The sequence below is a fragment of the Cynocephalus volans genome, chromosome 9, assembly GCF_027409185.1.
Source record: "Cynocephalus volans isolate mCynVol1 chromosome 9, mCynVol1.pri, whole genome shotgun sequence".
Taxonomy (NCBI): Eukaryota; Metazoa; Chordata; class Mammalia; order Dermoptera; family Cynocephalidae; genus Cynocephalus; species Cynocephalus volans.
In genome coordinates, this window is record NC_084468.1 from 34,028,580 (window position 1) to 34,043,421 (window position 14,842).

At 43.6% G+C, this 14,842-nt stretch overlaps 2 protein-coding genes across 5 annotated transcripts in view; one reads left to right on the top strand and one right to left on the bottom strand.

Annotated features, from left to right (window-relative positions):
- TBC1D1 (TBC1 domain family member 1) overlaps positions 1-14,842 on the top strand; it is a 218,348-nt gene that overhangs the window by 177,894 nt on the left and 25,612 nt on the right. For all 4 annotated transcript variants that reach the window (XM_063108168.1, XM_063108170.1, XM_063108169.1 and 1 more), the window contains one exon: positions 5,050-5,208. In XM_063108168.1, coding sequence (XP_062964238.1) covers positions 5,050-5,208 — 159 coding nt within the window. The remainder of the gene's footprint in view (positions 1-5,049; positions 5,209-14,842) is intronic.
- Positions 3,498-3,860, bottom strand: LOC134386311 (large ribosomal subunit protein eL30-like). Its single transcript, XM_063108457.1, is given in 1 exon segment — positions 3,498-3,860. A coding segment is annotated over 1 exon segment (363 nt).

Here is a 14,842-nt window from a genome sequence, read left to right on the forward strand (position 1 = left end):
GATATCCCATGCTCTTGGATTGGAAGAATCAACATAGTGAAAATGTCCATACTACCCAGAGTCATATACAAATTCAATGCAATCCCCATCAAAATTCCAAAGACATTTTTCTCAGAAATGGAAAGAACTATCCAGACATTTATATGGAATAATAAAAGACCACGCATAGCCAAAGCAATGCTGAGCAAAAAAAATAAAGCTGGAGGCATAACACTACCTGAATTTAAGCTATACTACAAAGCTATAATAGCCAAAACAGTATGGTACTGGCATAAAAACAGACACACTGACCAATGGAATAGAATAGAGAATCCAGAAATCAACCCACACACTTACTGCCATCTGATTTTTGACAAATGCACCAAGCCTATTCACTGGGGAAGGGACTGCCTCTTCAGCAAATGGTGCTGGGATAACTGGATATCCATATGCAGGAGAATGAAACTAGATCCATACCTCTCACCATATACTAAAATCAACTCAAAATGGATTAAGGATTTGAACATACACCCTGAAACAATAAAACTTCTTAAAGAAAACATAGGAGAAACACTTCAGGAAATAGGACTGGGCACAGACTTCATGAATACGACCCCCAAAGCACGGGCAACCAAAGGAAAAATAAACAAATGGGATTATATCAAACTAAAAAGCTTCTGCACAGCAAAAGAAACAACAGAGTTAAAAGACAACCAACAGAGTGGGAGAAAATATTTGCAAAATATACATCTGACAAAGGATTAATATCCAGAATATATAAGGAACTCAAACAACTTTACAAGAAAAAAACAAGCAACCCAATTAACAAAAGGGCAAAAGAGCTAAGTAGGCATTTCTCTAAGGAAGATATACAAATGGCCAACAGACATATGAAAAAATGCTCAACATCACTCAGCATCCGGGAAATGCAAATCAAAACCACACTGAGATACCATCTAACCCCAGTTAGGATGGCTAAAATCCAAAAGACTCTGAACGATAAATGCTGGCGAGGTTGCGGAGAATAAGGAACTCTCATACATTGTTGGTGGGACTGCAAAATGGTGCAGCCTCTATGGAAAATGGTATGGAGATTCCTCAAACAATTGCAGATAGATCTACCATACGACCCAGCTATCCCACTGTTGGGAATATACCCAGAGGAATGGAAATCATCAAGTCGAAGGTATACCTGTTCCCCAATGTTCATCGCAGCACTCTTTACAATAGCCAAGAGTTGGAACCAGCCCAAATGTCCATCATCGGATGAGTGGATACGGAAAATGTGGTACATCTACACAATGGAATACTACTCAGCTATAAAAACGAATGAAGTACTGCCATTTGCAACAACATGGATGGACCTTGAGAGAATTATATTAAGTGAAACAAGTCAGGCACAGAAAGAGAAATACCACATGTTCTCACTTATTGGTGGGAGCTAAAAATTAATATATAAATTCACACACACACACACACACACACACACACACACACACACACACACAAAACGGGGGGGGGGAAGAAGATATAACAACCACAATTACTTGAAGTTGATACGACAAGCAAACAGAAAGGACATTGTTGGGTGGGAGGGAGGGGAGGGAGGAGGGAGGGAGGTTTTGGTGATGGGCCACAATAATCAATCACATTGTATATCGACAAAATAAAAATTAAAAAAAAAAAAAAGCTTCTTCTTTGGATGGTAAATTGTATATGCATGCTAGTTATGGGTGGTTTCTCACTTTCTTTATATGTTTTGCATTTTCAGAAGTTTTTTTTTTTTTTCTTTTAAACAGTGAGCATATATTACTTTTCAAGTCAGTAAAAACAAAAAGCTGTTTACATGGGAGATGCAAGGAATGGCCTCCTGCCCACCCAGAACCCTGCCTGCAGGCCTGGATAGGCTCCACTGTCAGGTTTTCTCTCTTGGGTTAGGAATGCAGGCAAAACTGAACATGGGGAGAAGGGTGTTTCAGGCCATTCTTAGCAAAAAACATTGGGTGCAATTTGCATGACCCTTTGCTTTAAATCATAGAATCTAAGCTTACTCTTGAATAGCAGAATATCTGGTACGGTCCAGTGACACAGCCAATATTCTTTTCCTCCAAAAAAATAAAGGTCCGATAAGATAATGGGAATGATTTAGTAATAAGAGGAAATTGGACATCTCAGAACTTGAGAAAATTTTCCAGTTTGGAAAAAAACATTTTGTCAAAAAGCCCCACTATAAATCACTTATCATGCTGACTGTTTTTCAGCCTGTATTTACTTCTAATCAGGGTTTGAAGTATTGGGGGCGTGTGTGTATGTGTATGTGCATGTAACTCAAGATATATCACTGGGAATAATAGAGAATGAGAAAGGAAATAGAATAATATAAAAAAAAATTGGAGTATATTAGTTTCCTATTGCTACCATGACAGATTACTACAAAATTGGTGGCTAAAACAACAGAATTTTTTTTCTCACACTTCTGGAGGCCAGAAGTCCAAAATCAAGGGCTGCGCTTGGCCTTTTCCAGCGTTTGCTGGCTGTTGGCATTTCTTGGCTTGTGGCCATGTCCCTCCAGTCTCTGCCTCCATGGTCTTGTCTTCTCTGTGTGTCTATGATACAGACACTTGTCATTGGATGTAGGGCCCGCCTGGAAAATCCAGGATGACTTCATCTCTAGATATCTTACTTATGTCTTTAAAGACCCTTTTTCCAAATATAGTAATAGTGGTAGGTTCCAGGGATTAGGAAATTGACATATCCTTTTTGGGGGGGCATTCATCTCACTACACAGTCATCAGATTAATGCTGAGATAAACATTTAGAGAAGGCGTAGGATGTGGTCACAGTTAAATGGGGCTGTATTTCTCCCACAGGCTTTTTAAAAAAAAAATAATACAACTGATATGTAAGGGAAAAAGCAAAGTACTTACTGTACCTTAAGTATTTCCAAGAGGTGGCTGAGTGATACTTTCCAAATAGTTCCTTGTGGATCTGTTAATAAATAAAGTTAATTACTATTTGGTTCAAATCCACAAATGGTTATTTTGTTATTAATTGCCGGGCAGGAACATAAAATATTCCTTCTGAGTAGCAGCCTTGTTTGACAGTCCCAACAAGGAGGATATCAAGAGAAAATGGCAGTCACTGTCCCCGGACTGCCACTAACCAACTGGGTGATACTGATCAAGGGACCTGTTCTTTTTGGCCTCTCTTTCCTCATCTTTACCACGAGAGCAATCTTAGTATTTCCTTTAGAAGGGTTAAGAGGACAATATGGGCTAGTACATATGCTTAGGTGGTGACATTGCCTAGTGACCTTGCAGTACATATTAGCTGCTGTGGTCTTGCCAGAGCAGAAACTTCTCTCAAAGATGGCCAGTGATGGAAACTAGAAAAACTTGTCTTCCTCGATGTGCTCTCTGAGAGGGAAGTGTACAAAGTGGTCACATTTTTTTCTGGATAGACTGAAAAGTGGGGTTTTTTTTTGTTTTTTCTTTTTGAACAAGCTCTGACTAGTTTTATTAAAGAACAGTAATGCATGATTTACTTTTACCAGTCTGTTCTGGCATGCCTCTGATGATATCAGAATCACCTGGTCAATGATAGCCCGTGTGCACACTCTAGTATTTCCAGCACTTGGTGCCTAATTCAACATTATTGCCCCTGTAGCAGTGGCTACCAGCTTTGGCCAATATGGCCAACTCTATTTCAGATTTCTTCAAAGCTGGGCAGTTGTTGGTGAGGATGACCAATTTTACTCTGCCTTGTCTGATAATCTTCAGAGTCTGCTTGTACCCCAATATGTATTTTCTAGTTTTCATAACGAGTTGGAAACTAGAGTTGATCAACTCCATCAACTTTCTCGTCTTCTTTGCGGCCACCATCTTCCTGCCTTAGGTGCAGAATGGCCTCCAACCAAGAGCAGCCGCCAAGATGGCCAGGGAATGAAAAAAAAAAAAAGGAAGAGAAAGGTTAATCCCTAATTTGGAGGTTCCTTTTCTCCCAAGAGATGGGAAAGATTTGGTGTCTTATTCCATAGGTGTCCTTCTCGCCCCATTTCTACATTTGGGCTTTGTAACAGGTGAATAATGAACCAAAGAATTTTCGTTCAAAACTGTTACATTTTCTGGTGAGGTTTGCCCTGAGTAACATCACTGATTTTTAAGAAAATTTTTTAGTTTTCAACATTTTTAATCACTTTGAGTATTCAAATTAATCGTATTTGAAACATTCGATAGAGGTGGTTGTATCATTTTCTTGTTTTTAGATCTCCATTGAATGCTCACAATGGCATGTTTTTGCAGCCGGTCCCTCGTCCAGCCTAGGGTCTCTTTTTCTAGTCCACTTTGCAAAAAGATGTCTAGTCAAAATTCCGGAATCTCAGCTTTGATTAGGCTACTCTCTCCCCAGCTTAAAAACATCTAGTGGTTCCCCAGAGTTACCAAATGAAGTGTAGGTTTCTTGCCCTCAGTGTTGCCTCTAACAAAACCCTTTCAGCTCTGTTGCCAACTACTCCCTCCACACGCTCACCCTTGTGTCTGAGATGAACCAGAATGCTCACAGTTCCCTCTCTCTGGCTGGTCTTGTCTTTTCCTTTTCCCTCATCCTCAAGGCTGGGCGCAAATGAAGGATTCTATGAAACCTTGAGTGCCCAGTTAGAAATGAGCCAGCTCTCCATCTGAGCTCTACCTCACTTTGATGAGATCACCTTTTGCACTATAGTTTTTCTGGCTTGGCCTTATTTCCCTAGAACGTTATTAATTGGTACCAAGTAGGGGCTCATGTCCTCTTCATCATTTTATGCCTTGCAGAGTCTAACACAGTCAGAACATGATGTGTATTTGAAAGGTGGAAGGAAAGAGAGAAGGGGCCAGGGCAAGTGAGGGGAGAATGGGGTGGGAAGGAAGGAAGGGGTGAAATAGGACAAATTTTTGGTTGCTTCCCTTCTATTCCTATGCTGTTAATTTATAGTGGAACAAGAATTTGGAGCAATAGAATGAAACACGACTCTTTATTTTTAAGTTGTATTTTGTGCATAAAGTCTCTCTATATTTTCTCCTCCCCCTTTTAAAGGAGTGCCACGTCATCATCGGGGTGAAATCTGGAAATTTCTAGCTGAGCAATTCCACCTTAAACACCAGTTTCCCAGTAAACAGCAACCAAAGGATGTGCCATACAAAGAGCTCTTAAAACAGCTAACCTCACAGCAGCACGCGATTCTTATTGACCTCGGTGAGTCTGTACTGTCGACTGGGGATGCAAATGGAAGTTTCACTCGAAAAATTTAAGGAGACCGTCCAAGTTGTTTAGTGGTCTGCCTTTATGTTTAGCAATCAAAATTTACTACTGAGACTTTTAATTTAAAAGCCCTACAGTAATCACAAAAATCTTATTGAAGTGTATAAAAAATCTCTGATTTCACGGGGCAGCTTATTAACTCTGCTTGGCTTGGAGGGGGTGTTCATTAAGGCTGTGGTCATAACTGTGGTTCAGTTCAGTAGTTCAAATATTGATAGGAGGTTTTTATAGTTAACTGAAGGAACATCCTGAAAACATACAGGTGTTCAGAACCGAGTGCTGGTTTAATTACAGGAGCTACTCCCTAGCCTTTACTGCTTACAGACAGAATTCATCAGAAAATGGTGGGAAGCGGGTGGGTTATGCACGCTGGGTGATTTTATTTTGGAAGCTGGGTGGTGCCTTGTCTCTTGAACAGTTTCAAAAACATGAAGATGAAAACAAGGTATTGGACCTACTTGCCGTTGCCATGGTGAAGAAGTTGTTGAATTGGGGTGTAAGTGTGATGTGTGCTCCTTCACACCCATATCTGCTTCACACCCATGGCTTCGCTGGTGCTGAGCTGGCTCCATGTGGTGGGAGCTCAGTGCTGCTGCTTTTAGGGCACAGAGCCCTGCTTCCAGGATACCTGTTCTGGGTGCTGCTGCCACAGAGCACTCCCCAGAGCCCTCATCAGTGCTTTGGGGCCCTGCAGTGGCCTGGCTCTTTGAGGGTTCACAGCCCAGCAGCCATGGTGTGGATGAGGTGGGACCTGGGTCAGGCAGTGTTGGGTCTCGTTCTCTCGAGCCACACAGCTAACCATAAGGCTTATTTCCCAACCCTTAAGGTTGCTCCTGAGGTCTAAGCTTAAATGTCATCTCTGAGAAACCATCCCTGACTGTAGCCTCGTGTCCCACCCCCAGACTGTATTAGGTGCCTCTGCTAAGCCCTTGTGTACCACCCTATACTTCCCCCCATGTAGCTTATGCCATTTATCAGTATAACTGTTGTTACTGTGAAAAGCTAATACTTTACCTTGGCCAACTGTGTAAAGTTACTTAAACTACTTTCTTTAATCCTTACAACACTATCAGGTAGAAACTGTCCTGTCCCTGTTTAGGATTGAGAAAATTGAAATTCATCAGAAAAATGGTAGGAAGCAGTGTGACTTCGGAACCTATGCTCATCACCCAGCCCCCAGCTGTTCTCCGTTATATGGCAGCGGGTTTTTATTGCCTCTCCCCCTATAGGATGCAGCCCTCTGCACCTGGACTGGGTTGTTTGACCATCACACTCTCAGCTTCTAGGACAGTGCCTATCACATAGTAGATGCTCAGTCATCTTTTTGAGATGTTGAATTTGAGGCAGCACTGGCACTGCAATCTCATGTGACTCACAACAGCCCTTAGAGATCGGCCCTGTATCCTAAGAAATGGGAAATTGAGGCACAGAAAGGTCAGGTGTTGACCACAGTAATACAGTCAACTGAGGGGAGGTGGCAGGACTTTACCCTACTGTCACTCTATACTACATTAAGGCCCCTGAGCCCAGGAGCCCACGTGTTGCCGTGGAAATGGCTGCAGGAGAAGGGTGAAGCCAACAGGCCAGGCTGTGGTTTGGTGAGGCTGGAGCCCATCTGACCCACTGACCCCAAGGAAGGCAGTTTTGTGAACTGGCAATAGCTGTGTTTACTGATGTGATGAGTAACAGAAAAATGACATCATGTTCCTGTCATGTGAAATAAGTGAAAAATAATTTTGGGGTAGGAGGTTGAAAGGGAGAGAGCAGGGACACTTTCTCTTGATTCCCCTTCACAGGATGGGGGGAGGAGGAGGGAACATGACTCCTTGACTCAAACATTTCCTTCTCTTAGTTTCCCTTCAGTATTCTCCTTGTTCTTCCACGGGCAGAATCAGCCCTCTGCCTCGTGCTGCTCAGATGTCATCACTTAATGCAGAGGGAGAAGAAAAGGCCTGATCAGCACCAGGGCCTCTCCCCAGCCCGACCTCTCCTCGGGAAGCTGTGTGGCCTGAGCCACACCATGGCAGCCTCCCCACCAAGGCTGTGACAGCCTTTACCTGTGAGCCAGGTGCACAGGCGGGTCGTCTGCACTCCTGTGCTCTCCGTCGCTGCCCGACCCCACCCTCTCCCTTCTGCACCCCAGAGACAGCTGCGGCCACCCCTCCCTGACAGAGCTGACCCTTCTCGCCACCTCGCTTCTTTCCCAATTGTGGCCTGGCTTCCATTTTGGATGCCCTCCAACTACTCTCCCAAGAACTTAAAAAACCTCTATTTGCAATGATAGATTTCCCAAGTCACCTCTGTGTGTCTCTCCAGGATTTATCCAGGGGCCGTCCCAGGGTAAGCCTTCTCTCCCCACTTGAACTGTGAAACCCGGGTGTTGGTCCAGGCCTGGCAGCGGAGTCCCAGGAGCCCTGCCTGCCAGCCTCTGGCTCTGCTGGGTCGGTTCAGGGAGGTCTCACTTAGAAATTCCTCCAGATTTGCCAGTTACTCTCCCTCTCACCTCTCACCAAGGGGCTGTGCCTTTGCCAAGTCAGTTGTTTAGTCTACACTTTCTCTTTAGTCTAGACCATGGCTAACTCAAGGCCCAATTAAAGGTGTGTAGTATGGAGCAAAATCAAATCGGTGTTTCAGTTTTTCTTAGTGACATCCGTATTGTGGCCAGCAGAACAGAATGGTTGGTTGGATATATTTTGAGTTTTCAGGGGGTTTCGTTTTTCTGCCTCTTGCTTTAGTTTCTGAAGTTGTCTTTTGAGAGATTTTTTTCCTCTGAAGAGTAAGAATAATAGACCTTGTAGTTGGGTTGTGTTTTATAATTTGTTAAATATTTTCTCAAACTTAGATTTCATCTTTACACATCCCTGTGTGAAATTGGGCACATGTCATTATTTACACTTTTGAGGTGGTGAATGAGGCCCAGAGAAGTATTGTGCTTTGCCCAAGTTACAAGTTACTAAGTGCCAGAAAAAGTTCTAGAACCTAGCTCTCCTTAATCTTCATATCCGGTCCCTTCTAGGACACCGTGTTGCTTCCGTCTTCCTTAACTGTACCTACTCCATCCCAACACAACTTTCCCTACTTCTAGCTTGGTGGAGTCATGTTCCTTCAGAGTGGGCCACACCCAGCCAGGGAAAAACAGCTATACTCTCATGGCTTAGCAGATGACGCTTAGCAAGTCATTCTTGAGGCCTTAGTTCAGGAACCTGCCCCACCCTTTATGCCTGGTTTCGTCTACATCCATTAGTTCATCTCTCAGATAATTGCACCCTTCTCCTCTCTGTTCTCTGACTCTCCATCCTAGGTGGACAACACAGACTGCCAAGCATCCCGCCTTCTGGCTGGGCTCTGCTTTAGTCCTGGCCTCACGAGGGGCTGCCAGTGATGCCGAGCAGCTGGCTGGAAACTCCTTTCAGGCTCTACTTCCTCTGTTCCCTCCCTGGTGTCCCAGCTTAGAACACCTGCCAGCTGCTTCCACCTGGCAAGGCTCTACAGCCTGTTCCATGAAAGAGGGGAGTTAGCCGAAAGAACACTTGAACAGGTTCAGAAACACAGGAGCACACTTTAAGTCAGAAAGCAGAAAAAGGAATTGCTCTAATTTCCCACAGTCAATTATTTATGGTTTTATTAATCTGTGTATAGAGTGGTGGTCAATAGAGTGGTGGCATGTTCATGTGCAAGAGTCCGATGAATCTTTTAGTGACCAGAAGTGGCATTTTTGATGGGTTTCTGGAGATCCTCCCCGAGTGAGACGCAAACAAGCTTAGGCTGCAGTGAGATGCAAAGTGTATGTCTGCAGTACACATCTGGGTCAGGGATACAGTATGGGAGCTTTCATGTTGACTTTTGCTTCCACTTAATGTATTTTAACCAAAGGTATAAAACCTGCCTGGTGTCCAGAAGAAAGTAATATAATCCAAGTGTTATGAAAGGGAGTTTTCTCCTTGCCTTTTTTAGAATCCATGAAAGATGAGGAATAGAAGAGCCTCCAAAATGAAGGGATCAGCTGAGAGTATTTAAGGTGACTAAGTGTAAAGGGGCAGAGGAATGTGTTTTTCCTTCTCTTTTCCTGGCTGGTGGTTTGCCTCGTTTTGTCTTGACACACAGCTGGGTGTGGTGCACTCTGAGTGGCAGGTGGGGCTGTTCATTACTAACGGGAGCACTGCGTTCTTTTCCATGTTTAGGGTGAAGTCCTGTGTGAGAAACTAAAAACCTTAATGGCAAAAGACAGAAAAGTACTTAGAATTTATCATGTAGAAAGCTTGTTATGTAACACACCTGTCTGTCCAGTTTCAGACTTTGCTTTATGGAGGTCAGTTGAACAGCCACAGTTCAAGAGTCTAATAAATTCTTGCGCCAACGGCTACACACATTATTCCAAATAAAAGATGTGCCATTGTTTTTGATGTTATCAAGATCACATCATGAAATCATATTTGTTTGGTCATTCTAAATATGCCCTTTAACCTCAAAGTGTTGTAACTCAATGTGGGTGATAAAAGGAAAGAGTAAAGTGGGGGCGATTTCATTTCCTTTCATAGAGGTCTGAAATCTTCTGCGTCCTTCATGTCAGTCAGTGGTGTGCTGGCAAACATTTAATGATCAGCTCTTCCCAACCCCTCAAAAGAAGCTCTGGTGTTTAGTGTTTGTAGATTTCCATGGTATAAATACTCCCAGTTATACATATTGGAAATTAAATAGCCAATTTTAAGCTACCAACTTGATGTCACTGATGGTGGATTTGGTTAGATGTACATACACAGAGCCAATAGGACCAGGCTCTGTCAGTCATGGAGCTCAGTCATATGTTTCCTAGAAATAATCTTCTTATAGAAGAGCCCTTCCTACCCTGCCATTCAATGGTGATTCCACAGATTTTTCTTGAGCACCTGGCGTATTCCGTGTACTCTAGGAAGCACACATTCTAGTGGGAAGTCAATCAACGACAACTGATGGCTAGATTATTTAAAACTGTGAGGACTGATACAAAGTGTATTTTTTTCTTAATCTCTCATTTCAAACTCTGCTCAGATATAAGTGCAGTAGTTTAAGAAGATGTTAGGATGACAGGTCCTCATCCAGGAAGGAATCTAGGAGATCACTGGTTGTAGGGTTACTCTTCCTTCTGCAATTGAAGAACACAGGTCCTAGGAGTTAGAGGGTCAGGATTGCCAGTACCACTCCCGGGAGATACAGGACTTTCTGGGCTCCTGGTAAAAGGAACAAAGAAAGAAATTTGTTAGTCAGCTGTGCAGAGCCACTACAGACTAAATAACTTTGTGGGCAGCCTCGTGTTTGCCACAAGAGACCTCTGGGCTCTTGTAGCAGTTGCAGCCTCGTAAACAAAGTTGAGACGAGCAGGGGGCTTGCCCAAGATGAAGTCAGTTGGACTCTGAAAAGACTAAAGCAGGACACTTAAGATTGGATGGTGTCTCAGCACCATGCAGGGACCACCTGCAGGATCCCTGGAGGAGTTGTAAAAAAACACATTCCTGAAGCCACCATCCCTGACCTGATTAATAATTTCTAGGTGAGATGTTGGGCTGGGATGAGCATTTTTGAGAAGCCCCCAGGCGATCCTTATGGGATTTCTGCTTGAACACTGCTGGGTCACAGCTCTTCTTCACCTTCTAAGGGATGGAGAAGGAAAAGATTCATCCTGGAAAAGCATTCTTTAGAAGAGAGGAAGTCCTTAGGAACACCTAGATTGTGGAGCACTTCATGAAAGTTAAGTTCTAGGTCATTTAGAAATGTCTGAATTATGGGTCACCTGTAGGTCTTCCCAGCACATTTCTCCATTTAGACACACAAGGTGCAAAATTGTTACATGTCTTCTTAATATGAATAAGGGGGTTTCTCTTTGCTCATGTCTCTCTCCACTTAATGAAAGTTGACTCTGCTTTAGAGAGAAATTTAAAGGACCTGCATTTCTCTACTTTGTGGTAAACTGTGAAATACAGTTTAAAGAGGCAGGTCCCATATACCGATGCATGTGTAGGAAGGATTCCATACTTTTTTACCCAGTTTTCCCTGTAGGTTGGTGAAAGTGAGGTATTGTCCCTGAGTTGGAGTCTTCCAGAGCTAGCCTGGTTCTCCTGGGGTGCACAGCCTTCTATAGCCTGCCTCGTGGGGTCAGAGACTCAATCTATAATCTTTTCACAAACGCTGAACAAACAAACAGTAAACACCATTTTGCTCATAGTTACTGTGCTTTGAGTAAGCAGTGAGAGGTGAGGGGCTAAATGTGTTCTTACGTGTGCACTGTCTCTGGCTGCAGTCCCCTGCTGCAGATGTATGTTGTGTGTCTGGTCTTCATGAAGTACATTTTTTTCCTCTCAGTGCTAGCTTAGTACCTTCTGAATTGGGGCCAGAGGCTGCAGTACCCAACACTGGATGATGTGGGTGTGGACTGCCCAGGGAACATTTTTAATCTGCCTTGTTCATCCTCCACACCCACAGCCCGCCCCCTCCCTTTACTTGGTGTGTACTCAGCAATGTGGGTGAGTTGTGGTGTTAGCCTAGAGTAGCGGTTTCCAAACTTTTGATTTTGATGTCAGGATCCCTTTCACTTACAATTATTGAGTAGCCCAAAGAGCCTTATTTACATGGATAATTTCTATTAATATTTACCCTATTAGAAATAACAACTGAGAAAGTTTAAGAATTACTTATGTATTTAAAAATGATTATAAAAAACTTATGCATAAACATATTATGAAAACTGACTGTTTTCCCAAATAAAAATATATTAGTGAAATGAATGCCACTCTTTCACATTTTTAAAGTGTTCTGGAATATTATATTTGCTTCATTCAATCTTTTGTGATTATGGTATTTGAAGTATGTCAAGAAGAAGTTGGGAGGACCTCATGGACCCCTAAAGGCTCTCAGAGATGCTCAGGGGTCTTTGGACTGACCATACGTTGAGAACCATTGACCTAGAAGAATGTAAACTAGGAAAACAGTCTCTCCCCCAAATAGCACTTAGTGTGAAACATGGACTGCCTTACAAAGTCAGATGGGCAGTCATTCTTTTTCTCCCACTTGTCAGGAGCTGAAGGCCAGAGACTCAGGCTAACCTAACCTGGTAGTGGACTTGGGGGCCTATCTTGCTGTGCTGAGTCCCAGTGCTGTGTGGGATAGGAAATTGTACTTGAGAGTCTAATGGAACATGCTGGAAAATTTGTTTTAGCTGGCCAGGTTTGTGCAGGACAGGTTTCTTGCATAAAGAAAATCAATTATAGTTTCTGAAATTCTGCAACATGGAAGGCTTGAAGGTTTGAGTAAAAACCAAAGATCTGAGATTTTTGAGGTTCACAGGTGTTTTGGTGAATCTTAGACAGTGAAGATGTTTATTATAGTTATTCTTTGGAATTCACATCAGCTTTCAGTTCTGTACATTTGTGAATTCCAAATTTTGTGAAAATCAGTTACAGTGATGAAACTTTCTTTTGTCTCTAGAAGTCTGTTATAAAGTGAGGTTCCTAGGCTCATGTGGACCATTATAATTAATAGAGCAATGGCTCTGCAAGGTTGTTCCCCTACCTTAAATATCATTTATTTTGCAAGTGTGCTACAGAATTGTCATATGTGTGCCCTTTTTTTTCCCTGTCTTGGATGGAGGCTGGGTTTTCATAATGTGTGTGGTGTATCTGAAGGCTGTTGCCCATGATTGGACACCATTCATTAGCAACCCTCTGTTATCAGGCATTGTACAAGTACTCCCACTTCTGCAAAGTATGTGTTCTGGCCATTTTAAAGAAGAGGAAGCTAAGGTTCAGAGAAGGTGGATAGTCTATTCCAAGCTGCATGTGCCAGAGGCGGTTGCTTATGTACTTCAAATGCCATTGAAATGCACATCAGATGGTTGTGCTTAGCATAAGGGGTGCTACATATAATTTTTTATTAGTGAAATGGATGAAGTTCAAGATCTGTAGTTGGTTAGGGAGGCATCTGTGCCCTGCCACCAGCGACTGTGTAGTAGAACTGAGTCCCAACACTCCATGAAGCATCAGTGTGGCCTGGCCCCTCCATCGGATTGCCACCATGCCTTCCCCCTACTGAACCTTTCCCAAGAGGGGCTTGTGGGAGGTCTGAGGACAGAGCTTGTAGGAAGCAGTGTGGTTGTTTTTTTCCTGTCAGCTTGTTAATAAAGGTCAGGTGTTTGGCACAGTTTGACCTGAGGCTTGCTTTTACATTAACATACTACTTGGTAGCACAGCTGTAAGGGAGATGGCTGCAGCTGCCTCTGGAGGCTGTTTACAGGGCAGATGGTGTGCATAATTTGCAGGGCCCATTGCAAAATGAAATGCAGAACTCCTTCAAAAATAAAGACTCGCAAGACAGTGACAGCAAAGCATTAAACCTGTGCAAGGCCCCTCTAAGCACAGAGCCCGTGTGACTGCACAGGACACGCATCCATGAAGCCAGTGTCCCCAAATCTGAAAACTGTTGAGTGGCCAGCTTAGTGTAGGTCACTCCCCAGCCTGCCAGGCCCATCATCACAGGGACATTGTGAGGGTTAAATGAGAAATGGCCGTGCCACAACAGGGCCAATCAGTATGAGCTTGGGGGGGGGGGGGGTGTATGTGTGTCACTCCCCAGCCTGCCAGGCCCATCGTCACAGGGACATTGTGAGGGTTAAATGAAAAATGGCCACTCCACAACAGGGCCAATTAGTGTGAGCTCTGGGTGGGTGTGGGGTGTGTGTGTGTGCGTGTGCGTGTGTGTGTAGGGCGGGTATCTAATAGGAGAGGGTGTCTGATTAGCAAGAAGGATAACACTGATAGATTAAATGTAAAATAACTAAACCTTTCCTGGTAGCCCCCATGCCACAGAACTTGCATGTGTTCTGCTGCCAGCACCTATTTGAGACCCAGAGGAGGAGGGACAGGGGCAGGGACATGAGCAGAAAAGCAGAGGTGGGGAAGTGCTCTGTCGTCTTGGAAGTTCATGAGGGTAATGGAGTGAAAGAGAGTCTTATTTTTGAGAATCCAAGGAAAGTGACGCACTTTGTGTTGTGCAGTCTGGAAGCCACATGTGGCTGGCTGTTGAGCACTTGAAATGTGGCTGCTCTGAATTGAGATGTGCCGGCAGTACAAAAAGAATGCAAAATGTCTCAATATTTTTTACATTGATTACATGTTGAAGTGATAATATTTTGTATGTGTTGGGTTAAACAGAATGTCTCATTTAAATTAATCTCACCTGTTATTTTTTAATGTGGCTGCTATGTTAAAATCTGTACGTGGCTGGCATTACAGTTCAGTTGCACATGCTGCTCTAGACTTGGAAAACGCACAGGCATAACCACCCCTGCTCTGCTTACATGCACACACACTCAACTTTGCACACAACCCGGGAGACCCTGCTCCTGGTGCCTGGGGTAAGCCCTGGAGCAGAGGATAAAGCTGAGAGGGTAGGTGGGGAGGTGAGTGTGCATACCTCTGGGCCAGTAGAGTGGAGAACTTGTTCTTTGAACACTAGGGAGCTATTGATTGCTTCCTAGTAGTGGGGTGACGTGCTTGGCGTATTTGGGGAAGATTTGTTAGGAGAAGAGGTAGAGCAGGTG